The 27,012-nt window shown below is 41.7% G+C and overlaps 1 protein-coding gene across 1 annotated transcript; it reads left to right on the top strand.

The window, feature by feature from the left end:
* The first annotated feature begins 20,460 nt into the window (after positions 1 to 20,460).
* On the top strand, positions 20,461 to 23,018 carry LOC148504660 (zinc finger protein 862-like). The gene is made up of 2 exons (XM_088448746.1): positions 20,461 to 20,559; positions 20,676 to 23,018. Exons 1-2 carry the CDS (start codon positions 20,461 to 20,463, stop codon positions 23,016 to 23,018), a joined length of 2,442 nt encoding a protein of 813 aa, XP_088304872.1.
* Positions 23,019 to 27,012: the final 3,994 nt, after the last annotated feature.

Raw genomic sequence — 27,012 nt, 5'->3', positions numbered from 1 at the left:
ACAATTTAATCAGTTGCAAACAATAAATACACATACATAAACAATATATTAAAAATAAAATGAACCATACAGCAGTGATATACTGTCAAAAACTGCAGCAGATAAATCAGCATACATATAAAAATAATGAATGGTATATACACCACAATTGACTGTATTAGAGGGAGCTGATTAGACACAATAAAACAGAATGTGTAAAAATCAATCTCAAGGAGACCACAGTGTTGCTGTTACCAGTAACAGATCAATAGTATCCAAAAATGTAGCTGGTATAGGAAGTCTCTCATTTGCAACAAAGTATTGACGGGGATGTTTAAAGAGTCTGAAGTAAATCCTACTAATATTGGGAATTGATAGCCACGTCCATTTCTAGGATATAAAATTAGTCTGAGTTGTTTAAGTGATGATTGAAAAATGAACTCAGGACCTCATTCAGAGCCGGACGCTATTTGCGCTCGCTCGTTCAGAAAAAGGGGCTGGCTATTTAAATTGAGCGTTTACTCTTTGCGGTCTGTTGACGCCTCCATGTATGAACGAGCGAACAAAACATGCGGTCGTTATTTTCTAAAAAACGCCAGTGGCCGCTCGCATCATACGTCATCTCTGCTATTTATTAGATTAATCGAGTACATCGAAAGGCGTATGAACTGCTCGCTATTCTTGTGGTTGCATTTTCCTACCGCAATCATGCGAGCAGTTCAGGCTAAAAGACAACCAAGTGACGTGGTTGATGACGCTGCTTTGTTAATTATGCACTCCCTTAAAACGCCCGTTTTGACCTTTTGGCACGCCTGCGTTCGGATCTCCACTCCCCGTTTTCAAGCACCTTCCCCTGTTACCACCCACAAACGCCTCACCCTGTCACTCAAATTAGCAGGCATTCGCTATTTAGCGAGCACACTATTTCCGACCGCACTGACTGGTTCGCGCATGCGTATTACAACCCATACGCATGCGCAGATGTGCGAACATCGCTCGGTGCTAACGAGCGGCCGCTTACGAGCGGCTCTGAATCAGGGCCACAGTGCCTGATTCAGAGCCGCTCGTAAGCAACCGCTCGTTCGCTATAAGCGATGTTCGCACAACTGCGCATGCGTATGGGTCGTAATACGCATGTGCAAACCAGTCATTGTGGTCAGAAATCGTGCGCTCGCAAAACAGCGAGGGGCTGCTAATTTGATTGCCAGAATGTACCATTTGTGTGTGGTAACAGGGGAAGGCGCTTGAAAACGGGGGAGTGGAGATCCGAACGCAGGCGTGCCTAACGGTCAAAAGGGCGTTTAATGGGAGTGCATAATTAGTAAAGGAGTGTCATCGACCACGTCACTTGGTTGTCTTTTAGCCTGAACTGCTCGCAGTGATAGCGGTAGGAAAAACCTACCACAAGCACTGCGAGCAGTTCAGATGCCTTTCGATGTGCCCGATTAATCAAATAAATACCGGAGATAATGTGTGATGCTAACGGCAAAGGGGCGTCTTTACAAAATAGCGAGTGCATTTTTCGTTCGCTCGCTCAGACATAGAGGCGTCAACAAACCGCAATGAGCGAGCGCTCAGTTTAAATAGCCAGCCCCTTTTTTGGAACGACCGTCCGAAAATAGCGTCTGGCTCTGAATCAGGTCCTCAGTGAATAATTAATTGTAGAATCTAGTACAAAAAAATAATAATAATGGAGACATACATACCAGTCAATATGGTTTCTCTAGCAGCAGTGTCCGATAATAAACACTCAGGGCCTGATTCAGACCCTGAGTGTCAGGTCGATGGTGGCCCAGTGCACATGCACTCGAGACCCGGATAGCAACGGGCAATCCATCGCTCCGTGTCTCGTACCAAAGGGGGCGTGCTGTTGATGTTAAGTGACAGCACGCCCCCTTTGGTGGGCGGGCCAGGGGTGTGGCTGCCCAGATGGAGGCGTTCCCATGGGAACACCTACTGTCTGGGGCCGGCCCCACTGACATCACAAGTGATGTCAGTGAAAGTGCTTTCGGCTCTGTTACAGCTGAAAGCACTCTGAGGCTTGCGGCAATGAGACCCTACCACAAGGGTCTCGTCGCAAGCCCGATGGTCAAGACCATCGCGACCATCTTCCTGGCTGCTCGCTATAGCTGTGGGTGGTCACCCACAGCTATGCTAGCGGCCAGGAGGCCGCTCTAAAAAAACAAGGCCAGCCCTGATTCAGAGTGAGCGCTCTGTCAGAGCGTCCAGCTCTGAATCAGGCCCTCAGTGTCGTATTTGAGCAATGGCCCAGAGCCGCTGTACCGGGAGCAGGTGTGGAACTCCAAGGTCAACCGACAGCATGAGTGGAGGGGATTTCTTATCCACAGGCTCTCTCCACTCGGTGGCTAATGCTCAATGCCATGTCCCGGGGGCAATCCAGGCAATGTGTAGAATACACCAGCTCCCGTCTCTGGTGATGAACGGTAGCTGGCGCTGCGACCAAGGAGTAATCCCGATGGTAAGCAGGACACAGAGGCTCCCGTCTTTGGATCACAGACAGCAGTGCAGATACTACAGCAGAAAGACACTTTTGGATGCAAATGATTTGGAGTGTCTTTCTATATTTGAGTATTACAAGGGGAAGGGGTGATGATGGATAAAGAAACTAAGATATTTGATATACAAGGTTCTTCTTTCTATGTAGATAGATCTTTATTTAAAAAGAAGTCAAACTTTTATCCTCCCGAGCCAAAAAAGCTCAAGTATTCTACTATTCTACAAAAACACATTGAGAGATTTTCAAGTCCTGTGTAACTCTAATCAAAAAAGAGATCTTGGCAAAAAAATATGTCATACGGAGAAAGGATGGCTCTGAGGAGTCTTCAGGATGACGACTCCATCATTATCAAACCTGCAGATAAGGGTGGTGGAGTCGTCATCCTGAATAAGTCGGATTATATTAAGGAGGCACTAAACCAACAGTGGGCTCCTTCCTTCTATCAGACTCTGGATAGAGATCCTACATTGGTATACCAAAAAGAACTTAAATCTCATTGGATGATGCATTAGATAAAAATATTATTAACAAAGACGAATTTAAATATTTGTTTACTTGTCACCCCATCACACCGGTGTTTTATTATTTACCTAAGATTCATAACTTTTTAAGTTCACCACCAGGGCATCCTATTATTTCGGGGATCAATTCACTCACTTCGCACTTGTCTTTTTTGTTGATCACTATTTACAGGGTTATGTTGTCACTCAGAGGTCTCATATACGTGATACTGTTGACCTTCTAGAAAAATTAAAGACTATCACCAGGTGTCCAGGATATGGGTTTTTTACCCTGGACATACAGGCGCTTTGCACCAATATTCCACATGAGGCTGGTATTAAGGTGGTCAAAAGGTTATTAGATAGAGACACTAATACCTCTGAGGACCAACATGATTTCTGGCTCAACTGTATTCGGTTTATTTTGGTGCACAATAATTTTATGTTTGACTCCACCCACTACCTACAAATTCACTGAACAGCCATGGGCACCAGATTTGCTCCTAGCTTTGCCAACATCTATATGGGTTCTTTTGAAGACTCATATATTTGGGATGGGCTAGCCGGAGCGAGTCTGGTGTTCTATGGCCATTACATAGATGATTTATTTTTTATTTGGGATGGGGATATTCTTTCTGCCACTAAATTCACTGATTATTTAAATACGAACACTATGAATTTAATTTTCACATCGCACTTTAGTCATGTTTCCATAGATTTTTTAGATGTCACTTTGTCAGCTGTAGATGATAAAATCATCTCAACACTTTATACAAAAAATGTGGATTGCAGTTCTTATCTCCACTATAATAGTGGACATTATCGTCCTTGGATTCACAATATCCAAAAAAGTCAGATGGGTAGGGTTAGGCGTAATTGTACGAGAGATGAGGACTTTTATCTACATGCTGAAAAGAGGGTATCCCATAAGACGGATAGAGGAAGCAATAACTCATGCTGAATTAGCACATCAGTCTAAATTTGTAAATAAGGTGTCCCGTGTTGGGACTTATGCCGATTCGGTTGAAATCGCGGAGTCCGGTGGGGAGATGGAGCTCAATAGGCTGGTGCAAAAAATAGATAACTGTACTAAAAAGGACACCTCCTTGTTGTATATTTCCCAATACAATAATGAATCAAGGAAGATTAGATCTATTATCAACAAAAATTATAAGATTTTACAATGTGATCCAATACTTTCAAGTGCTATCACCCCTAAACCAAACATAGTCTTCAAAAAGAGCAGGAACTTGAGAAGCTTTCTATCTGCAAGTACCGTTAATAGAAATAAAACTAAAACTAAAATAGCTGAAAATTATACAATTTCAACTGTAACATGGCTCCCAAATAAACCTAAGGGATGCTACTCCTGAAACCATGCAAGGTGTCTAACTTGTAAACACAATATAAATAGAGGTAAACAAATAACATCAGTCAGAAATAATACTAACTTTGACATTAATGAGTTTATTAATTGTGAAACTACATATATTGTATATGTTTTAAGTTGTGATTGTCCCACACAGTATGTGGGTCGCACAACGAGGACACTGAAATAACGTTTTTGAGAACATAGGCAAAACATTATTAAGGGTCTGGAGACTCATAGTGTCTCTAGACACTTTGCTGAGTTCCATCAGAGTAATCCTGCATGCTTAAAGGTCATGGGGATAGAAAATATTAATAAAACCAAAAGAGGGGCGATAGATATAAAAGATTATGTGAAGCTGAATCCAAATTGATTTTTAGGCTTCAAACATTATCCCCAGATGGCCTTAATGAAGCACTTGAATTTTATGAATAAATAGATGACATGGATGCGAGGTGGGCTGTCATTGCCCCATATGCACTGTCCGGTCAATGGAGTGATCATAGCCCTCCCCCTACCCTCTCATCTAGTATCTATTATTATCCTTCTTTGGTTCATATGTTTTGGTTTTTGGTTTATCATACTAAATATTCATGATTATTTAATTATATGATCTTTATCCTTCTCTCTTTGAGTATACTTTTGACTGATCTGGGAAATTGCCTATCATCTCTATATACCGAGAAGATCATTATAATGCTACTAATAATATGGTTGTAGACCTATATGTAATGATATTGATGATATTAGTGGTATGGTTATTGCTAATAATGCTGCTATTATAGACTATATTGGATTATTATTATTAATATTATTATTATTATTATTATTATTATTAATGCTAATGTGGATATTATTTCGATATTTTTGGTATTATTGTTTAGTATCAGTATTATTATTGGTATTATCATTATTACTATATTAATATTGTTACTGTTATTGATATTCAATAGTGTTATTAGTATTTAGGACTTTTTATTAATACTATTGTTACTAATATAATTACTGATTTATTTTTAATAGAATACTGATAATGGTAATATTATTATTATTAATGTTATTATTATTTTATTATATTATTTTATTATTCTTATATCTTATTAATAATATATATTATGACTATTACAATTTAATTATTATTCTTATTATTATTATCAGTATTATTCGTATTGGTATTGCTAGTGCCTTTCATGTTGGTAGTGCCAGTTGTAACATCCATTATGTATATACTGCATGTGCATATATATGTATGTGTGTATATATATATATATATATATATATATATATATATATATGTGTGTGTGTGTGTGTGGTATATCATTTATTTATGTATGTAATTATTATCTTTCAGCTTTATATTGTTACTCTCTCCCTGTTCCTCTTATTAGTTTTAATCCAATGCTAGATTATGTTAACTATCATACTGATTCTAATTCATTTATGATGATGCTATGCCATATTTAGTTGGGACATCAGGTGGCTTCAGCTATAAAATATGTAATTTTTATTGAATTTATTTATTTGTTTATTAGTTGATGTATAACTTAGGAATTATATAGATATGTTGCTTTCTACTATATTGTAATAGTTTTCTATGAGATTGTATATTAGTTGTTTAATTAGTTTTGAGGATAATTTTAAATATTTAGCAAAGCTCTCAGCAGAATACTAAGGTGGACAATTAATGGTTAAAACAGACAAATTTGTTGATTATATAAACCTGTGATGGTACTATTTAAACTGGATAATGGAATTAGTGAGCATTCCAGCTTGAAAAAGGCTACAGACGTAGCTGAAATGCATTGCTGCTCACTTGTTGTACATCGGAGATTGTTTTTTGCTTCACCGCTGCCTTATACATCTTTTAACCGGCCATTACAATTGTTACAAGCCACACCCTTACCGCTATCACTGCTAGATGGCAGCCGGAGGAGGGCATATTACGACCAGGTGCCGGCATAATTTGCATCTGCTGTAGTATCTGCACTGCTGTCTGTGATCCAAAGACGGGAGCCGCTGTGTCCTGCTTACCATCGGGATTACTCCTTGGTTGCAGCACCTAACACCAGCCGCCATTCATCACCAGAGACGGGAGCTGGTGTATTCTACACATTGCCTGGATTGCCCCCGGGACACGGCATTAAGCATTAGCCGCCGGGTGGAGAGAGCCTGTGGATAAGAAAACCCCTCCATTCACGCTGTTGGTTGACCTTGGAATTCCACACCTGCTCCCGCTACAGTGGCTCTTGATCATTGCTCAAATACGACACTGAAGGTGCCCACACACATAGCGACATTTTACACGATTTGGCCGATTTCGACGAATCGTGACGACAAATCGGGTAAAAAAAGTACAAATCGGGAGTTTATACTCACGAGCACGATGCCGATGCGCGGCCCCGCTCGTCGTATATCGCATCTTCTGATCTGCCGTGCTGTAGGGCAGATTAGCCAACCATGAACCCGATGGACGCCGATCGTGAGGGTTTTTTTCCTCACGATGAATCGTACGATTCATCACACAATGCAGAATTTGACTGACAGAAGCCTGGACACGCCCCATCGCCATCTTGTGCAGCATCGTGTATGGAGCAAGTCAGTCGCACTTTGGGAGCCTGCACACTGGATTTTTGTTTTGTTGGATATTTGGTGAGTATTTGTACAGTTTGCAACCACACTGACCACCAATATGTGCTCCCCACTGCCCACCAATGTATGCCCCCAGGCAATAAATGCATGACCCAGCCACCGCCCGCCGTATTGAGGCGGGCGGTGGCTGGGTCATGCATTAAGCTCCCCCACTGCCCACCAATGTGTGCCCACAGGCAATAAATGCATGACCCAGCCACCGCCTGCCGTATTGAGGCGGGCGGTGGCTGGGTCATGCATTAAGCTCCCCCACTGCCCACCAATGTGTGCCCCCAGGCAATAAATGCATGACCCAGCCACCGCCCGCCGTATTGAGGCAGGCGGTGGCTGGGTCATGCATTAAGCTCCCCCACTGCCCACCAATGTGTGTAATACCTCAAATAAATAAATAAACACGTTTTTTCCAAAAAAACACCATACATTACATTCAAAAACACACATTATTTCAAGCTGGGGGTCTTCTACCTTTCGGTCTCCAGCTGTTGTGGAACTACAGATCCCAGGATGACCTGCCACCCACCTTTGAAACTATTTTTAGGGCATCCTGGGATCTGTAGTTCTACCACAACGACAGGCCCAAAGGTGGAAAACCCATACTGTCAAAGAAAAACATTATATTACCAAGCAATAAACACATAACATTCATGTAAAAGAAAACATGATTAGAATACCATAACAAACCTTTAAAAACCTGTAAAAAAGAAAATATTAAAACATTAAAAATGTGAACTATAACAACATTACATTTTACAAAACTATATACACAAATATTTAAATGTCCTTTTTTTTCTTATTCATAGATAATGTCCATGGATTCAGAACGTGAATTCGTTACAGGATTCATTGAAATCCTGCACTCGAAAGACTGTCTGTGGAAGATCAGTTCTCGCAAGTACCACAATAAGTCGCAGAAGTTGGCCGCACTCGAGGAACTGTTGGTGTATACAAAAAAATACATATCTGATGCAGACCTGAAAACTGTACGGCAAAAGATACAAAATCTCAGGACAGTATACATCAAAGAAAAAAAGAAGGTGGATGACTCCAAAAAATCAGGAGCGGCTACAGATTAAATATATACTCCTGCGCTGTGGTACTACCAAATGATGTCATTCATCAGTGAACAAGAGCCTCAAAGGGAATCAATCATCTTGATGTCTGAGCGTGAGGGAGATGAGGAGGTTGCAGAAGTCTTGGTAAGTAGTGACACAGTTTAAACCAAAATCCTTAATGTTTTTGTTGTTAAATCCCAAATGTCCAATTTAGTCAGTAGTTCACAGATAGTCCTCCTGCCATGGTACAGCACCTGGTCCATTGAAATAGGTCATGTACTCCTCCCTCACTTCTTTGGCACGTGCGGTGGATGCTGTTGTAGTTGTTGGTGCAGACACAGATGTCAAATGTTCAATGTCCTCCAGGGGTCCTACATCTTCTGGTCTAGCTGGGACTGGTCCTCGTTGAGTAGATTTTCTTCGCAGAAAGTTGTGCAGCACACAGCACGCCATCACGACCCAGTCTATCTTCTCCACATGTAGATTGATGGTGGTGTGGAAAATACGGAAGCGGTTGCTCGTTATTCCAAACGCATTTTCCACAATGCGCCGGGATAGACGGTAGTTGTATATCCTTTTCTCTCTGGTCAGGCCCCTGTGTGCAAATGGCTTCATCACATGTTCATGTAATGCAAAAGCCTCGTCTGCAACGAAAACGTAATTTAGGCCGTGCTTTGTCTGGTCCAGTGAGGGCAGGTTGAGGGTTTTGTTGGCGAGTCTCTGGTAGAAAGCCGTCTTTTTGAAGGATCCACCATCTGAAGCACGCCCATTCTTGCCGATATCCACAAACAGAAATTCGTAGTTGGCATTCACCACTGCCATGAGAACGATGCTGAAGAATCCTTTGTAGTTGTAGTAATATGATCCGGTGTTGGCAGGTGGGTTGATGCGGATGTGTTTCCCATCGATGGCTCCTCCGCAGTTAGGGAAATTCCAACGTTGTTTAAAATCTTCCGCGATGCTAGTCCACTCCTCCACGGTGTTAGGAAACTGTAAAAATAGGAAAAAAGATGTTAAAACATGACTATAATATTTTTTATATCTTTTTTCCCTATATAGACTCCCACCCAAGACCCTGATTTAACATCCACACCGGACCTCAGTCTGCTCGGTGGCGACAGTGATCCGGAGAATAGCACACAAGTGGAAACTCCACTTCCACCTGGACCCTCATCTTCGCAACAACCCCCAAAAAAAAAAAAAAAGGCAGAAAGGAGAATTTTACAGAACGAGAGGACCATTTTTTACAAAACGCAGAACGGCTGCTGCAGAAACCCCCAGATGCAATTGATGATTTCACAGCTCATGTGAACAGCACATTGAGAAATCTGGATGCAGATATCCAAAAAAAAATGTTACGGTTAAACTACGACCTCTTGAGTCGCTGTATGAGCAAAAATATCTCAAATTCGACATACATTGCAGATCCAATGCTATTTTCCCCTGCCCCAAATAGGTATGTCCGCCCCCCCCCTGCCCAGTTAGATATTACTCCCCCACCAAGCACCCCAAGCACCAGCACCACCTTGTATAATGCTCTGCTGGATGCAGCAGATGAGTCGCACCAATATACAGAGATGTAAATTTGTTCTATATTGTAATATCACCAAATTTTATGAATTCCAATCGGTGCTTGCTGCATGGGATAGGGTGGTGATGACGCCATTTGAACAAGGTCACTACGCACATGGCACAAGTACACATAGCTGGAAGCCGGGGCCACAATGTGTACTGGTGCCATGTGTGTATTGGCCTGTTCAAACTGGCGTCTGACCCACCCTATCACATACAGCCGGCTACCTATTGAGATTCATAAAATTTGGTGATAATGTTCTTTTGTAAAGTTGTAATAAAAAAGTATTTTGCACACAGTTTAGTGCACACTTTCAGTTGCCTGCAGGTCAGTGCACATTGTATTAAAAGAAGGCAATTTCTTGCTTTATATGTTGAGTAAAAAATAAATATAAAAATTTTTCTTTGCACAAGAAACCAATGTGTGGTGTTTTTTTTTTAACTTACCTTGCAATACTGGTACTGTAGCACTTTTACGATGGCTTTGCAGGTCTCCGGAATGATGACGCCCAAAGACTGAGGTGAGATGAGTGTCCCAAACTTTAGGTCTTCCAGTGACCTTCCTGTAGCCAGGTATCTCAGGGTAGCCACCAGTCTGTCTTCAGCAGGGATTGCCCTCCGCCACCTTGTGTCCTGTCTCTTGATGTGGGGGGTCACCAGATGCAGCAATTCTTGGAAGCTGACGTCATCCATGCGCAGGTAGTTCCGATAGTCCTCCGGGTTGTTCTCCTTGATCTCTATCAGCAGGGACATGTGAGAGCGGGTAACCCTTTGTAGCAGCCACTCCTTGGTCCAGCATGCTCTCGTCCTTCTTCGCTGGGCCCTCTTCCTAATCTCCCGGACCCCGGCTTCAGCGACCAACACTTTATACTGATAGGGACGCATCAGTACAGAATTCAGGAACAGGATAGAATGCAGGTAGGTAGCACACACTTGCAGGAAGAATACTTTGTATAAGGCAAGCCAAATACAAAGAGCACAGTAGCAATGTACAGGATTCAGCAGGAATACACCTAGCCTCATCTAGTAGCAGAGCAGAATGTACACAGAGTTTAAAGGACGCCTGCTGTTTATACTCCCTAGCTAGCCCCTCCCATTGTTATGGCTATTTAAATTTCCCACCAATAGTCAAGAGCCTGTTTTATTTTTTTTTTTAAACTCATGGTTTGTTATGTCCAATCTCACGATGCGTACGATCCGATAGATCGTGAGATCGTAAGACAGATTGGGTGTCTTTTTTCCCAAATCGTGATCACGACGGCAAGGGAGCTCCCGTGAAAGTTCATGAGGAAATTGGCCATAAAATCGTATCGTGAGCACATCGGTATATGTGTGGGCACCTTGAGTGTTTATTATCGGACACTGCTGCTGGAGAAACCATATTGACTGGTATGCATGTCTCCATTATTATTATTTTTTGTACTAGATTCTACGATTAATTATTGACTGAGTTCATTTTTCAATCATCACTTAAACAACTCAGACTAATTTTATATCCTAGAAATGGACGTGGCTATCAATTCCCAATATTAGTAGGATTGACTTCAGACTCTTTAAACATCCCCGTCAATACTTTGTTGCAAATGAGAGACTTCCTATACCAGCTACATTTTTGGATACTATTGATCTGTTACTGGTAACAGCAACACTGTGGTCTCCTTGAGATTGATTTTTACACATTCTGTTTTATTGTGTCTAATCAGCTCCCTCTAATACAGTCAATTGTGGTGTATATACCATTCATTATTTTTATATGTATGCTGATTTATCTGCTGCAGTTTTTGACAGTATATCACTGCTGTATGGTTCATTTTATTTTTAATATATTGTTTATGTATGTGTATTTATTGTTTGCAACTGATTAAATTATTCTTATTGATTCGTCTGCCACACTGATGTCCCTGTCTGAATATTAGAGTGCAGTCATTTTTTTGCGCTTAGAAGGGAGAGCTGTGCTGCCCACGATGACCTGTCGGTGCGGATGCCTGGAGACGGAGTGGTGTATAGCGCCTCCATGTGTGAGGTCCCGGCAGCTGGTAAGCACAATGGCGTCTCTGTCTGTGTCCTCGCTGGAGCACTGGCAACCGTGGTACATCCAATCGGGTGCTAGTGAAAATCATGCTGCAGCTTGGGGGGTCTGACCATTGGAGATGTGCGTTCATCCTCGGATGAATGTACATCTCTGAATCACGCCCACAATGAATACAGTCCCACCTAAAAAGTCATTTCAAGGTGCCATTTATATTGTTGTGTAAAAATTTTTGTGTGCTCAGTAGCAAATACTGTGGTCTGAAAATTGTCTGTGTAAAATGAACACTATGTATACAAAAGTGATTAGCCATCCCTGTGCAAGCGAAATGCATACCATTGCACACGAGTTTTAATGTGACGGTTTTGAACACTGTTCAGGGAGGCCCATGCACTTGTAATTCTACGGAAACAACAAATGTTTTTATCAGGACGACAATGTCACCTGTCATGTTTTCAGGGTGACACTGGACTGGTATACAGAGAATTCAGTAACCCAGATGGACTGGCCAGCTCAGAGTCCATTGAGAACCTTTGGGACAAATTGGAGTGACGGGTGCACTCTAGGCCGACTTGACCTTCTTCAGTGTCACAGTTGGTCACTGTACTTAAGGCGGGATGGCAAAACGTACTGACTGCTGTTCAGGAACTTGTGGACAGTTTGCCAAGAAGGGCGTCTGCAGTAATCACTGCACGTGGTGGACCTACAAAGTACTTACATCAATAAAATCTCATTGATCTTTTTGCTGTCAGTGTTCAATCACTGTTGTCTAGCATACCTCCCAACTGTCCCACTTCTGGTTGGACAGTCCCGCTATTCAGGTACTGTCCTGCCGTCCCACATGCGGGCCGCAGTGTCCCGCGGTGGGGGGAAGTTGGGGAAAAGAATCTCACCTATGCTCTGCACATGCACACGGCATCTCTTCACTGTTTGGGGAGAGCCCTGGGGGCAGCCCAGCATCTCAGTGGATGGTTCTCTCACCCCTGGAGTGACAAAAAGTTTTACCATGAGGTCACGCCCCCTTTTTGGACACATGAGCCTTCGGTGCACGGCAGTCCCGACGCTGGACTGCGCAAAGTTGGGAGGTATGAATGTAGTAATAATAACCTGATCTGTTTCTTCTTTCTGCGGTAAATACTGCAGTATTTTTGTTACACACTACATTCTCAACATGGACTAATCTTTGATGTAAAAGGTAATTTACGGCAATAAATAAATCTCTTTCCCGTAGGAGCTTCATTTAGGGATGGCAGCTGTGCTTCTGATAACCTTCTGATAGCCTCCAGTGAGTTTTACTTCTTGCTCTCACGTCACATGATGTCTAGCGTTCACGCTAGGCTTGTATCGCGGGGCGCCGCGCCCCGCCCTTTTTTTAATAGGCAAAAGCGCCCTGCCCCTTTTATCGCTCCCCAGCGCCCTGCTGCCTTGCTGTTCTCTTACCTTGTTTGCCGCGCCCCGCCGCGCCGACAGGCTGCTGAGCTGTCACAGCTCACATAGCTGTCAGCTATCTCCGGCTGCCGCTCGCTCCCCGTGCGCATGGTGCGTCGCTGATTGGACGCTGTAGTATCTGGGGAGAGACAGGAGGGCTGGGTTTGCCTCTCCCGCCGAAGCAAACCCAGCCCTCCTGTCTTATTGAAATTATTAAAAGAGACCTCACCCTTTTGGTGGCCATTCTCGGATCAGCTCCGCAGCGGCATGAGCAGTTCAGCTAAAGCTGCTGCTTCACTCAACGGACCAGGCACTTTTATCCAGGGGTTAATACTAAGTTATGTAGGTATACCTTAAAATTTAGTGCTGCCATGAGCACTAGGTTTACTATATAAAGTGCCCGGTGCCCCCTTATCTTTAATATGCTCCTTGTGCCCCCTTATGTTTAATATGGGCCTTGCCCCCCCATATTTTTAATATGTGCCTTGTCCCCCCTTATTTTTAATATGTACCTTGTGACAAGGCACATATTAAAGATAAGGGGGACAAGGCACATATTAAAAATATGGGGGGACAAGGAGCATATTAAACATAAGGGGGCACAAGGAGCATATTAAAGATAAGGGAGGACAAGGCACATTAAAAATAAGGAGGCACATATTAAAAATAAGGGGTGACGAGGCACATATTAAAAATAAGGGGTGACAAGCTGTCTCCCCTTATTTTTAATATGTGCCTTGTGCCTCCTTATTTTTAATATGTGCCTTGTCCCCCCTTATCTTTAGTATGTGCCTTGTGCCTCCTTATTTTTAATATTTGCCTTGTGCCCCCTAATTTTTAATATGTGCCTTGTGCCTCCTTATGTTTAATATGTGCCTTGTCCCTACTTATTTTTAATATGTGCCTTATGACGTGGCACATATTAAAAATAAGGGAGGTCAAGGCAAATATTAAAAATAAGGAGGCACAAGGCACATATTAAACATAAGGAGGCACAAAGCACACACTAAAGATAAGGGGGGACTTTGCACATATTTTAAATAAGGGGTGACATGGCACTTATTTAAAATAAGGGGGGACAAGTTGTCTCCTCTTATTTTTTATATGTGCCCTGTGCCTCCTTATTTTAATATGTGCCTTGTGCTTCCTTATTTTTAATATGTGCCTTGTGCCCCCTTTCTATAGTGTGTGCCTTGTGCCTCCTTATGTTTAATGTGTGTCTTGTCCCCACTTATTTTAATATGTGCCACGTCATAAGGCACATATTAAAAATAAGGGAGGACAAGGCACATATTAAAAATTAGGGGGCATAAGGCAAATATTAAAAATAGGGAGGCACAAGGCACATATTAAAAATAAGGGGTGACATGGCACTTATTAAAATTAAGGGGGGACAAGTTGTCTCCCCTTATTTTTTATATGTGCCCTGTGCCTCCTTATTTTAATATGTGCCTTGTGCTTCCTTATTTTTAATATGTGCCTTGTGCCCCCTTATCTATAGTGTGTGCCTTGTGCCTCCTTATGTTTAATGTGTGCCTTGTCCCCACTTATTTTTAATATGTGCCACGTCATAAGGCACATATTAAAAATAAGGGAGGACAAGGCACATATTAAAAATTAGGTGGCACAAGGCAAATATTAAAAATAAGGAGGCACAAGGCACATATTAAACATAAGGAGGCACAAAGCACACACTAAAGATAAGGGGGGACAAGGCACATATTTAAAATAAGGGGTGACATGGCACTTATTAAAAATAAGGGGGGACAAGTTGTCCCCCCTTATCTTTAGTATGTGCCTTGTGCCTCCTTATGTTTAATATGTGCCTTGTTCCCACTTATTTTTAATATGTGCCTTGTCCTCCCTTATTTTTAATATGTGCCTTGTCCTCCCTTATTTTTAATATGGGGAGACAACTTGTCCCCCCTTATTTTTAATACGTGCCATGTCACCCCTTATTTTTTAATATGTGCCTTGTGCCTCCCTATTTTTAATATTTGCCTTGTGCCCCCTAACTTTTAATATGTGCCTTGTCCTCCCTTATTTTTAATATGTGCCTTATGACGTGGCACATATTAAAAATAAGGGAGGACAAGGCACATATTAAAAATAAGGGGGCACAAGGCACATATTAAAAATAGGGAGGCACAAGGCACATATTAAAAATAAGGGGTGACATGGCACTTATTAAAAATAAGGGGAGACAAGTTGTCTCCCCTTATTTTTTATATGTGCCCTGTGCCTCCTTATTTTAATATGTGCCTTGTGCTTCCTTGTTGCAAATATGTGCCTTGTGCCTCCTTGTTTCAATTATGTGCCTTGTGCCTCCTTGTTGCAAATATGTGCCTTGTGCCTCCTTGTTTCAATTATGTGCCTTGTGCCTCCTTGTTTTAAATATGTGCCTTGTGCCTCCTTATTTTTAATATGTGCCTTGTCCTCCCTTATTTTTAATATGTGCCTTATGACGTGGCACATATTAAAAATAAGGGAGGACAAGTCACATATTAAACATAAGGAGGCACAAGGCACACACTAAAGATAAGGGGGACAAGGCTCATTTTAAAAATAAGGGGTGACATGGCACTTATTAAAAATTAGGGGGGACAAGTTATTCCCCCTTATTTTTAAGATGTGCTTTGTGCCTCCTTGTTTCAAATATGTGCCTTGTGCCTCCTTGTTTCAATTATGTGCCTTGTGCCTCCTTGTTGCAAATATGTGCCTTGTGCCTCCTTGTTTCAATTATGTGCCTTGTGCCTCCTTGTTTTAAATATGTGCTTTGTGCCTCCTTATTTTTAATATGTGCTTTGTGCCTCCTTATTTTTAATATGTGCTTTGTGCCTCCTTATCTTTAGTATGTGCCTTGTGCCTCCTTGTTTTAAATATGTGCCTTGTGCCTCCTTATTTTTAATATGTGCCTTGTCCTCCCTTATTTTTAATATGTGCCTTATGACGTGGCACATATTAAAAATAAGGGAGGACAAGTCACATATTAAACATAAGGAGGCACAAGGCACACACTAAAGATAAGGGGGACAAGGCTCATTTTAAAAATAAGGGGTGACATGGCACTTATTAAAAATTAGGGGGGACAAGTTATTCTCCCTTATTTTTAATATGTGCTTTGTGCCTCCTTGTTTCAAATATGTGCCTTGTGCCTCCTTGTTTCAATTATGTGCCTTGTGCCTCCTTGTTGCAAATATGTGCCTTGTGCCTCCTTGTTTCAATTATGTGCCTTGTGCCTCCTTGTTGCAAATATGTGCCTTGTGCCTCCTTATTTTTAATATGTGCTTTGTGCCTCCTTTTCTTTAGTATGTGCCTTGTGCTTCCTTATTTTTAATATGTGCTTTGTGCATCCTTATCTTTAGTATGTGCCTTGTGCCTCCTTGTTTTAAATATGTGCCTTGTGCCTCCTTGTTTTAAATATGTGCCTTGTGCCTCCTTGTTTCAAATATGTGCCTTGTGCCTCCTTGTTTCAATTATGTGCCTTGTGCCTCCTTATCTTTAGTATGTGCCTTGTGCCTCCTTATTTTTAATATGTGCTTTGTGCCTCCTTTTCTTTAGTATGTGCCTTGTGCCTCCTTATTTTTAATATGTGCTTTGTGCATCCTTATCTTTAGTATGTGCCTTGTGCCTCCTTGTTTCAATTATGTGCCTTGTGCCTCCTTGTTTTAAATATGTGCCTTGTGCCTCCTTGTTTTAAATATGTGCCTTGTGCCTCCTTATCTTTAGTATGTGCCTTGTGCCTCCTTATCTTTAATATGTGCCTTGTGCCTCCTTATTTTTAATATGTGCATTGTGCCCCCTTATCTTTAATATGTGCCATCCTTATTTTTAGTATGTGCCTTTATATTTTAATATGTGCCTTGTGCCTCCTTATTTTAATATGTGCCTTGTGCCTCCTTATTTTTAATATGTGCTTTGTGCCTCCTTATGTTTAATATGTGACTTGTCCCCCCTTATTTTTAATATGTGCCTTCTCACAAGGCACATATTAAAAATATGGGGGGACAAGGCACACACTAAAAATAAGGGGGGACAAGTTGTCCCCCCTTATTTTTAATATGTGCTTTATGCCTCCTTGGGCTCGATTCTATTCAGCGCAATGTAAATAGCTCTGGGAGTGAGCTCCCGGAGCTATTCAATACACCGCGCTGACAAGTCCGACTAATGATTTCTTCTCTCATCCCTCCGGGGATGAGAGAAGAAATCCGACAAAAGTCCTGGCGCGAGGCTGTTTTCTGTCCTTCGCGCCTGGAAAACAGCCTCATGCCGGGAAGTTAGATTGGGGAATGCCCGTTATCGCGCCTAAACACCCTGTTTAAGGCGCGATAACGAGCCTTCCCCGACCTAACAGCGTGATGAATTGAATAGCTTCGGGAGCTATCTCCCGAAGCTATTTACATTGCGCTGAATTGAATCGTGCCCCTTGTTTTAAATATGTGCCTTCTGCCTCCTTGCTTTAATTATGTGCCTTGTGCCTCCTTGTTTTAAATATGTGCCTTGTGCCCCCTTATCTTTAGTATGTGCCTTGTCCCCCCTAATTTTTAAAATGTGCCTTGTGCCTTCTTATATTTAATTTTGTATAATTACATTTTTATTTTTGGTTGCTATGGGCAACATCAGTTCTAAAACTCACTTCTAAATACTCTCACTTTAGTAAATTTACCCCCTAGGGTTAACTTTTGTCAAGAGCAAACTAGGGCCCTGATTCAGAGCCGGACGCTATGACAGAACGCTCGCTCTGAATCAGGGCCTTCCATCTTGATTTTTAGAGCGGCTTCCTGGCCGTTCGTATAGCTGTGGGTGACCACACACAGCTATAGCGAGCGGCCAGGAAGATGGTCACAATGGTCAAGACCATCGCGACCATTGGGCTTGCGACGAGACCTTTGTGGTTTGGTCTCGTTGCCGCAAGCCCTAGAGTGCTGTCGGCTCAAACAGAGCCGAAAAGCACTCCCTCTGTCATCACTTGTGATGTCAGTGGGCCCGGCCCCAGACGGTAGGCGTTCACATGGGAACGCCTCCGTCTGGGCAGGCACGCCCACCAAAGGGGGCGTGCTGTCACTCAACATCGACAGCATGCCCCCTTCGGTACTAGACCAGGATTGATGGTTTGCCTGCTGCTATTCGGGGCTCGGGCATGCGCACTGGGCCAACATCGACCTGCTTGCGAGTGTTCAGCGCTCGCGAGTGGGTCTGAATCAGGCCCTAAATTTCTGGTTTGCTGGAGGCCAAACCGTAGTGCCAGTTTATATAAACTCCAGACATTAGGGCCAATATTCCAAAACTGTGCAGTGAATTAATATGTAATGTTAACCATTACATCATCCATGCTCGCCAAATTATTTGATGATCGATACATCATGCTATTAATGATTTGATCAACTGTTAAGTCAAGACAGCATGAAAAATTATGACATAACTAGTTTTATAAATTTCTCTTCTTTTTTTTGCACCTTGTTTAGTCATGAATGATTTATGAATTGTGGGCCAATAATGATTATGTTCAAAACTTCTGTATGTTATAATTGGAACACCTGGCCATAATCCTCTTTTAATCAGACAAAATAAATTCTCATTTGTTTATTTTAAAATTAATCCTAATTTTTTTTTTTAAATTTTTGTAGGAAACATTTTTAAAATTGTTAATTGTGAAACAATCCTTTCACATAATCCTGTTGAGAGCAAAAGTACGCAGGCGTTTCTGCATACAAGTTTCTGAATGTGAGAATTACATCTGACCTCCTGGCGCTCCTCGGGCTTCACACCATAAGATCCAAAGCAGCGGCTCCTGGCTCCAACTACTTCTCTCCACAGCTGGGCTCCACGCAGTCTCCTCAACTCGTCTAAGGTGAGTACCAGGCGTGTACTGTGTCAGTGGTCAGTTGTTCTCAGGGTTAGGGCTCAAGGTGTGTTGAGCTGTTTTATTTTTTATTCTACACAAGGCGCAACTCCTATTCTCACCTGTACACCATCACGTTTACCAACCAATTGAACTGGCACTTCCGCCCTTGCATCTCTGACCTCCTGGCGCTCCTCGGGCTTCACACCATAAGATCCAAAGCAGCGGCTCCTGGCTCCAACTACTTCTCTCCACAGCTGGGCTCCACGCAGTCTCCTCAACTCGTCTAAGGTGAGTACCAGGCGTGTACTGTGTCAGTGGTCAGTTGTTCTCAGGGTTAGGGCTCAGGGTGTGTTGAGCTGTTTTATTTTTTATTCTACACAAGGCGCAACTCCTATTCTCACCTGTACACCATCACGTTTACCAACCAATTGAACTGGCACTTCCGCCCATGCATCTCTGACCTCCTGGCGCTCCTCGGGCTTCACACCATAAGATCCAAAGCAGCGGCTCCTGGCTCCAACTACTTCTCTCCACAGCTGGGCTCCATGAAGTCTCCTCAACTCGTCTAAGGTGAGTACCAGGCGTGTACTGTGTCAGTGGTCAGTTGTTCTCAGGGTTAGGGCTCAGGGTGTGTTGAGCTGTTTTATTTTTTATTCTACACAAGGCGCAACTCCTATTCTCACCTGTACACCATCACGTTTACCAACCAATTGAACTGGCACTTCCGCCCTTGCATCTCTGACCTCCTGGCGCTCCTCGGGCTTCACACCATAAGATCCAAAGCAGCGGCTCCTGGCTCCAACTACTTCTCTCCACAGCTGGGCTCCATGCAGTCTCCTCAACTCGTCTAAGGTGAGTACCAGGCGTGTACTGTGTCAGTGGTAGGTTGTTCTCAGGGTTAGGGCTCAGGGTGTGTTGAGCTGTTTTATTTTTTATTCTACACTAGACGCAACTCCTATTCTCACCTGTACACCATCACGTTTACCAACCAATTGAACTGGCACTTCCGCCCTTGCATCTCTGCCCTCCTGGCGCTCCTCGGGCTTCACACCATAAGATCCAAAGCAGCGGCTCCTGGCTCCAACTACTTCTCTCCACAGCTGGGCTCCATGCAGTCTCCTCAACTCGTCTAAGGTGAGTACCAGGCGTGTACTGTGTCAGTGGTCAGTTGTTTTCAGGGTTAGGGCTCAGGGTGTGTTGAGCTGTTTTATTTTTTATTCTACACTAGACGCAACTCCTATTCTCACCTGTACACCATCACGTTTACCAACCAATTGAACTGGCACTTCCGCCCTTGCATCTCTGCCCTCCTGGCGCTCCTCGGGCTTCACACCATAAGATCCAAAGCAGCAGCTCCTGGCTCCAACTACTTCTCTCCACAGTTGGGCTCCACGCAGTCTCCTCAACTCGTCTAAGGTGAGTACCAGGCGTGTACTGTGTCAGTGGTCAGTTGTTCTCAGGGTTAGCGGTCAGGGTGTATCCTAAAACTCTCTTCCCCATCTCCTTTACAGTAGAAAACATGCCTACTGTTAAAAGAAAACTTAAGGAACATCAAAAAAAACCCAATGAAATAGGACGGAAATGTTTGAAAATAAGTGATATGTTTTCAGGAATAAAGGTAAGAACACAGATTTTCGACACTACTAAACTTACTATATTTTAAAAGCTCTGTAAATGATTTCATGCTGAAATCAGAAAATAAGTAATCATCATTAATATATATATTAATTGCAGAAAACAAATGCAGCAGAGCCAGATCCTGTACCCAGCACCTCTGCAAACGCAGATGATGAAATCATTTCCACATCAAATTCATTGACCACAGTAAACACAAATATCAATCTGAATGATCCCATATTGATTTCATGTGAAATCAATGAAAATGAGGATAATATAGATCCAGATGTGCCTTCTCAATCCACAGTTTTATTGGCCAACTGTGTACAGAATTTAGAGAACGACTCTTTGGTTGAGCTATTAGAAGAACGGTGCTCATTTAGTGATGACACAGACACAATAAATGACCTTGTGGACAGCACTTCTCAAAAAAAAAAAAAAAAACATAAAGTTGGATACCAAAAAAAATGGAAAAAAACATTCCCATGGCTTCTTTGTAAAAAAATTGGTGACAGAGAGAGTTTAATCTGCCAACTGTGCTCTAAACACCTAAGTAATGATAACAAATACAATAAATCTCCATGGATGAATAATGGTATGTGCACAGTAAGGCTTGACAAAATCAAGGGGCACTCTGTTTCTGAAATGCATAAAGTGGCAATGCAAACAGAAATGATCCCTTTAAGTGCAGAAGCCTCACAGAACCGAAAAAATAGACCAGAGTCTGAAGAATTTAAAGCTGTTGAATATGCTATGAAGTGTCTGGAGTTTCTTATTGAACATAATATACCACATACAACTATTTTTAAACCATTTATTGAATTTTGCATTGAAGAGTTAAAATCTCCTGTTTTAGCTCCCCTTAAAAAAGCTAAAAATGCATTATACACAAGCTACCAAACAGTTAATGAATTTGTTAACTCAATGGCCAGTGTTCAAAAACAGCAAGTTATGCTGTCTTTACAGAAGAGCCCATCCTATTCAATAATGATTGATGAAACCACAGACGTCAGCAACAGAAAGCACTTGGCTACTGCTGCAAAATATATTAAAGACGGAGAAGTTACAGTGTCCTTTATTTGCGATACTGAAATTCCAGATGGAAAATCTGAAACTATTTTCAATGCTCTTTCACAGACTGTAGAAGAATGTGGAGGGTATGAGAAATTAGTTGGATTTGGAAGTGATGGCGCCAGTTCAATGGTTGGTAAACGTGATGGTGTAGCTGCCAAAATAAAGACCAAAAATGATAAGGTTATTTCAATCCATTGTCATAACCACCGTTTAGCTCTTGCAACTAAGAATACCTTTGAGTCTTTGGAACCATTTGTCAAAATGGACGAGGTATTAACCAGCATTTACAAATATTACAAATACAGCTCTGTCAGAAGCAGTAGCTTGGCTGAAATACAAAAAGTATTTAGTAAATGCAAAGGTACCAAAATAAAAAAGGCGAGCCACACAAGATGGCTATCACATGAAAATGCAATTAATTCAATACGAATTAATTATCAATCTATCATTGTGGATTTAGAAAATGCGGTTGTAAGTGGACAGTCAAAGACTGCAACGTTTTTGAATGGTCCAAATGCAGAAGGACTTCTGAAACATTTAAAACATTTTCTTTTTTTTCAACTTATTCATTTCCTGTGTGACGTCCTGAGCCTACTTTCTAAACTTGTGTTGATTTTTGAAAGACGAGATGTCGATCTAGCTACCATACATAGCAATGTTTCCACTACACTTGCTGCTTTAAAAAATTTAAAACGGAAGCCTGGGGGTCAGTTTTGTCGGAACCTTGAAAATAATGCAAGAAAAATTGGAATTGCGGCTCCTATATCGGCACCAAACTGTAATTTTGAGGAGCATGCAAGAAGTTTCATAGATCTCTTGGTTGAAAATATTTCTGAGAGGATGCAGAATGTTTCTACACTTAATTTGTTAAGTGTCTTAGATATGAGACATCTTAATACTGGAGAAGGTGTTGGTTTTTATGGTGTGGCTGAGATGGCACAGCTTGCAGAATTTTATCACTTGGATGAAGACCTTTTATTATCAGAATGGGAAGATTTTAAGTCTGTGTTCCTGGAAAATGAAGACGACAATTCTGATGATGAAAGATTATCCATGGTCAACCTGTACAATACTTTGGAAAAATCTGAAGACACAGTTGGAGTAGCATTTCCTCACATCCAGAATCTTGTTGGAATTGGCTGTGTTCTTCCACTCTCAACTGCAGAAATAGAAAAGACTTTTTCACAAGTGAAGTTGATCTTAACTGAACACAGAAATCGTCTCAAGGTGGAAAATGTGAACAGTTTATTAGCCATAAAGCTGAATGGCAAGGTAAACTTGAGAGAGGCTGTGAGGCACTGGATGAAAAAAAGAAGAATCTTTTCTTCTACCCAGTCAACGCTGGCCACCCACCACACTATATCACCAGAAACGCCTGAAATCTAGATTTCCTGCTAAAAGCGAACACAGTGTATCTGACCTGACCCACCCAAGCTACAAGGAGCCCAGCCAGTGGAGACTGCCATTTTCATGTTTACACTGGTGAGTATTGAGACAAAAAGTGGGGGGAAATTGCTAGATGGAGGATGTATGGGCCTAAATATGTCCTGAAATCATGTTATCAGAGTCCTTTTTGCACTTACTTCTTGTTTCTTCAAAGCACACCTTCATTTTATGTGAAAGAATTATGAACAAAAAAGATCATGATCTTCTCAAAAGAATAAGCTGTGCTTTGAGGAACTGTGAATCGAGTACAAAAGGACTCTGGTAATATGCATTGAGTTAATGTATGATTCTCTTTTTCAGCTTTTGCGTTGCCCCTACAAGGGAAATAATGCCAGTGACACGGAGACATCCAGCTGACCCTGGATAAAGAGTTGGACCCTTCTGTGATAGACAGCTATCACTTCCTCTGCACTACAGATCCCATGCTGCAACATACTGTAGGACATTAGATGAGCAGCACAAACTACATGGAGATGGTGCTATTGCTTTATTTTGAAGAAAATTGTTAGTGGTACAGTAAGTAAAACTACATTGGTAATTTAAATCTCTAAATTATATCCTTTTATTATTGTATGCAAGTCTTCACTTTCAAAAACATGTGTGCTTTAAAATCAGTGAGCATTAAAAACAAAAGGATTGAAAGAATAAGCATCCGGGTGTCTTTGTATAAAATTTGGTATGTCAACACTTTCTGTTTAAGCATTATGTACAAAACGTTACCTTTGTCATTTAAAAAGTGCCCTCCAGACTGAAAAATGTGCCCTCCCGACTGAAAAATGTGCCCTCCTCGGTAGTCTGCACCCTGCCCTAAAAAAATCCTAGAGTGAACACTAATGTCTATTGTACAGAAGGCACTAGTAGTGTAACTGTTCTACTTAGTATCAGGGGAGGAAGTTACTAATTAAGGTAAAATATAACGTTAACTTCCATAGAGTTCACCGTTTGTGAACGATAGGTTTTGCTGCCCTAGCTTATTAAGGCATTAAGATATTTAAGCCACTGAAGGTTTCACTGAAGAGCAGTGTGTCTGTCAGACAGCATCAAGGTTTAATTTGACTAATAGAGTATTTAGGTGGGAGTGATACATGAACCTGTAGTGGCAATTCCAGGGGATTTCCTTCAGCTGTATATACAGTACAGGTTGAGTCCCCCATATCCAAAATGCTCAGAACCAGGGGTAGTTTGGATATCGGAATATTCCGTTGTTTGGATTATTTGCATAGCATAATTATATATCCTGGGAATGGGATCCAAATCTAAACACAGAATTAATTTATGTTTCCTTCCTATATACCTTATACACACAGCCTGTATATATATATGTAACCCCCCTTTTTACCACTAAAGGGTCACCAGGTTACTACCACCTTTGTTACTCCTAATGTACCCACCCTTACCCTCTATTGGTGGTGTACGTTCCCATTGTCAGTGCCTCCACCCAGGTTAATTATTTTGAATGTCAAAAGGGCTCACCTGGGAAAACCCAGTGATAGAATATATAGTGTGGTGTATAGATAATGAGTAATCACATACAATACTGCATCATTTCACTTCACATTTACCACCAATGTCTTTTCCTTCCACGGATTCCGCAGTAATGATCTCCCACCGTAATCACTCCAGGTAAGTAAACACACAGTAGTTAAAAAACATTAAAGTTACTTTTATAAGGAATATAAGTAAAGGATCTTCACTTGTACTTTGCATATAAACTGCTGTTAATATACAGAGGATAAACACAACTCCATCTATTACATCAATACATTGCTTAATATACAAAACCCTTAAACTTAAACAATGTTATAACATTAGTTAGGAGACTATATTTATAAATAGTTCCAATCCAGAGTTTATAGTCCCGGTTCAGTTTCTGAAGTGTAGATATTGTCTTTGTTAATTATCCTTATGGGGCTTTTCCTCTAGCAAGCCTTCACTTTTCCTTGGTCGTATTATAGACTTTGTCATGTCATAGATTAGTATAACTGGACTCCCCTCCACAATATATCTAAGTCCATATAATGTGCTTATGCCGGTACCTTGGTAAGTATATAAGCCTTGCAATATCAACAAATATAGTCCTGTGGGGTTATTCCATTACAGTCACAATGAACATAACCATACTCCAAAATAATTATATTTATACAGCAGTCCTGCCAATGCAACAACCCGAGTTTGGTGCTGTGTGCTGTGGATTATAAGTTATAGATTATAGACTTTGTCATGTCATAGATTAGTATAACTGGACTCCCCTCCACAATATATCTAAGTCCATATAATGTGCTTATGCCGGTACCTTGGTAAGTATATAAGCCTTGCAATATCAACAAATATAGTCCTGTGGGGTTATTCCATTACAGTCACAATGAACATAACCATACTCCAAAATAATTATATTTATACAGCAGTCCTGCCAATGCAACAACCCGAGTTTGGTGCTGTGTGCTGTGGATTATAAGTGTAACTGGCACTATTATAGATAGTACAGTAGATACATACACCAACTCCCCTGACTTATATCTGCCTCAGGCTGCAAATTCTTCCTGTATTCCCTGAGGGAATAGCTTTTTTTTTCCTAAGTCCCAGTCTGTAATAGATATTGAGTTATCTATCCCTTTTGGTCCCTACTCTTTGCTGCCTCAGCTTGCTAGTAAGTCGGGTATATGATTAGGCAGAAATTAAGCCTTTGAGTAATGTATGAAGGGCAGCTGGTGATTATTGTGAGTGTGGTGCTTGTATTTGTACACACAGCCCTGCGGTACAAAGATACAGCCTCCGGGCTGTCCTTTGTAGTGGGAGCTGCTGCTTGCTTCAGCCTCTGCAGTCAGCCTGAATTTAGGCTGATTTGCCTGCCCAGGACCCGCCTCTCAGACCTCCATCACAGGGGGACACCTCCTGGCCAACTGTAGCCGGCGCCTGCTCCATGACGCCGGCAGTCCCACTGCGACCATTGGCCTGCTGTCTGAGCCAGCCGCCTCCTCTCACCAGGGATCACCCAGATCGGTGCGGGTCCACCTCCCGCGACGCCGCCTCTCTGGCATCATTGACATGACAAGGTGGGTGCTGCTGTCCCACCTTCTTCCCCCGCTCCGGCTGGTCTCCGGCTCTGCCCCCCTGTGCCCGGCAGCTCATAGCTGCTCACTGGCTGCCCGGGTCACAGGAGGGCAGGCACTGGAGGGAGGGATCAGGAGACTGCCTCTCAACTGCTGCTAACAGCTGTTATATGTCCTCCCTCTCACCGGATCCTATTTTCCTGACAGGAACCAATTCACTCCCATCTATATTACTCCGCCCCCTTCTGCAACTATCACCAATGTCTGTGAAATGTATATCTGCAGCATGAAGCACCAAAGTCCACTGACATCATAGATATCTAACATGCACAGGGTACATACATTTCCACATATTTACTTATATTTACACATCACATCTATCCCTACAGTATATTTAACATTTACTTCATAAATGGCATTTTGCTGTAAATAGATGAATGAAAATATATACCTGTTTCAATTGTATATATGAATTATCTCCGTAACTCTAACCAGGGTTACACATATATATATATATATATATATATATATCTACAGTATATACACCTTATACACACAGCCTGTATATACAGTATATCTATATATACATACACCTTATACACACAGCCTTTATATATATATCTATATACACTTTATACACACAGCCTGTATATATATCTATATATATATATATATATATATATATACACATCTTATACACACAGCCTGTATATATATATATCTATATCCGTGTGGTCACTGCCCAAGTGTCCCGGGTTATCTCTCATTGCAGCTTCTAAAACATTCACTTTTTCGGGGATGCTTTTTCACAGTTCCTTGTTGTGCAATTCACCAGTCCAAGACAAATCAATCGTATTAAGGTCTTTGGGTGACACGGTCCACCC

This window comes from Taudactylus pleione, unplaced genomic scaffold (assembly GCF_031769625.1).
Source record: "Taudactylus pleione unplaced genomic scaffold, aTauple2 ptg000464l, whole genome shotgun sequence".
Taxonomy (NCBI): domain Eukaryota; kingdom Metazoa; phylum Chordata; class Amphibia; order Anura; family Myobatrachidae; genus Taudactylus; species Taudactylus pleione.
The sequence above is the reverse complement of the archived record's forward strand: the minus strand, read 5'-3'. Positions and strand labels throughout refer to the sequence as shown.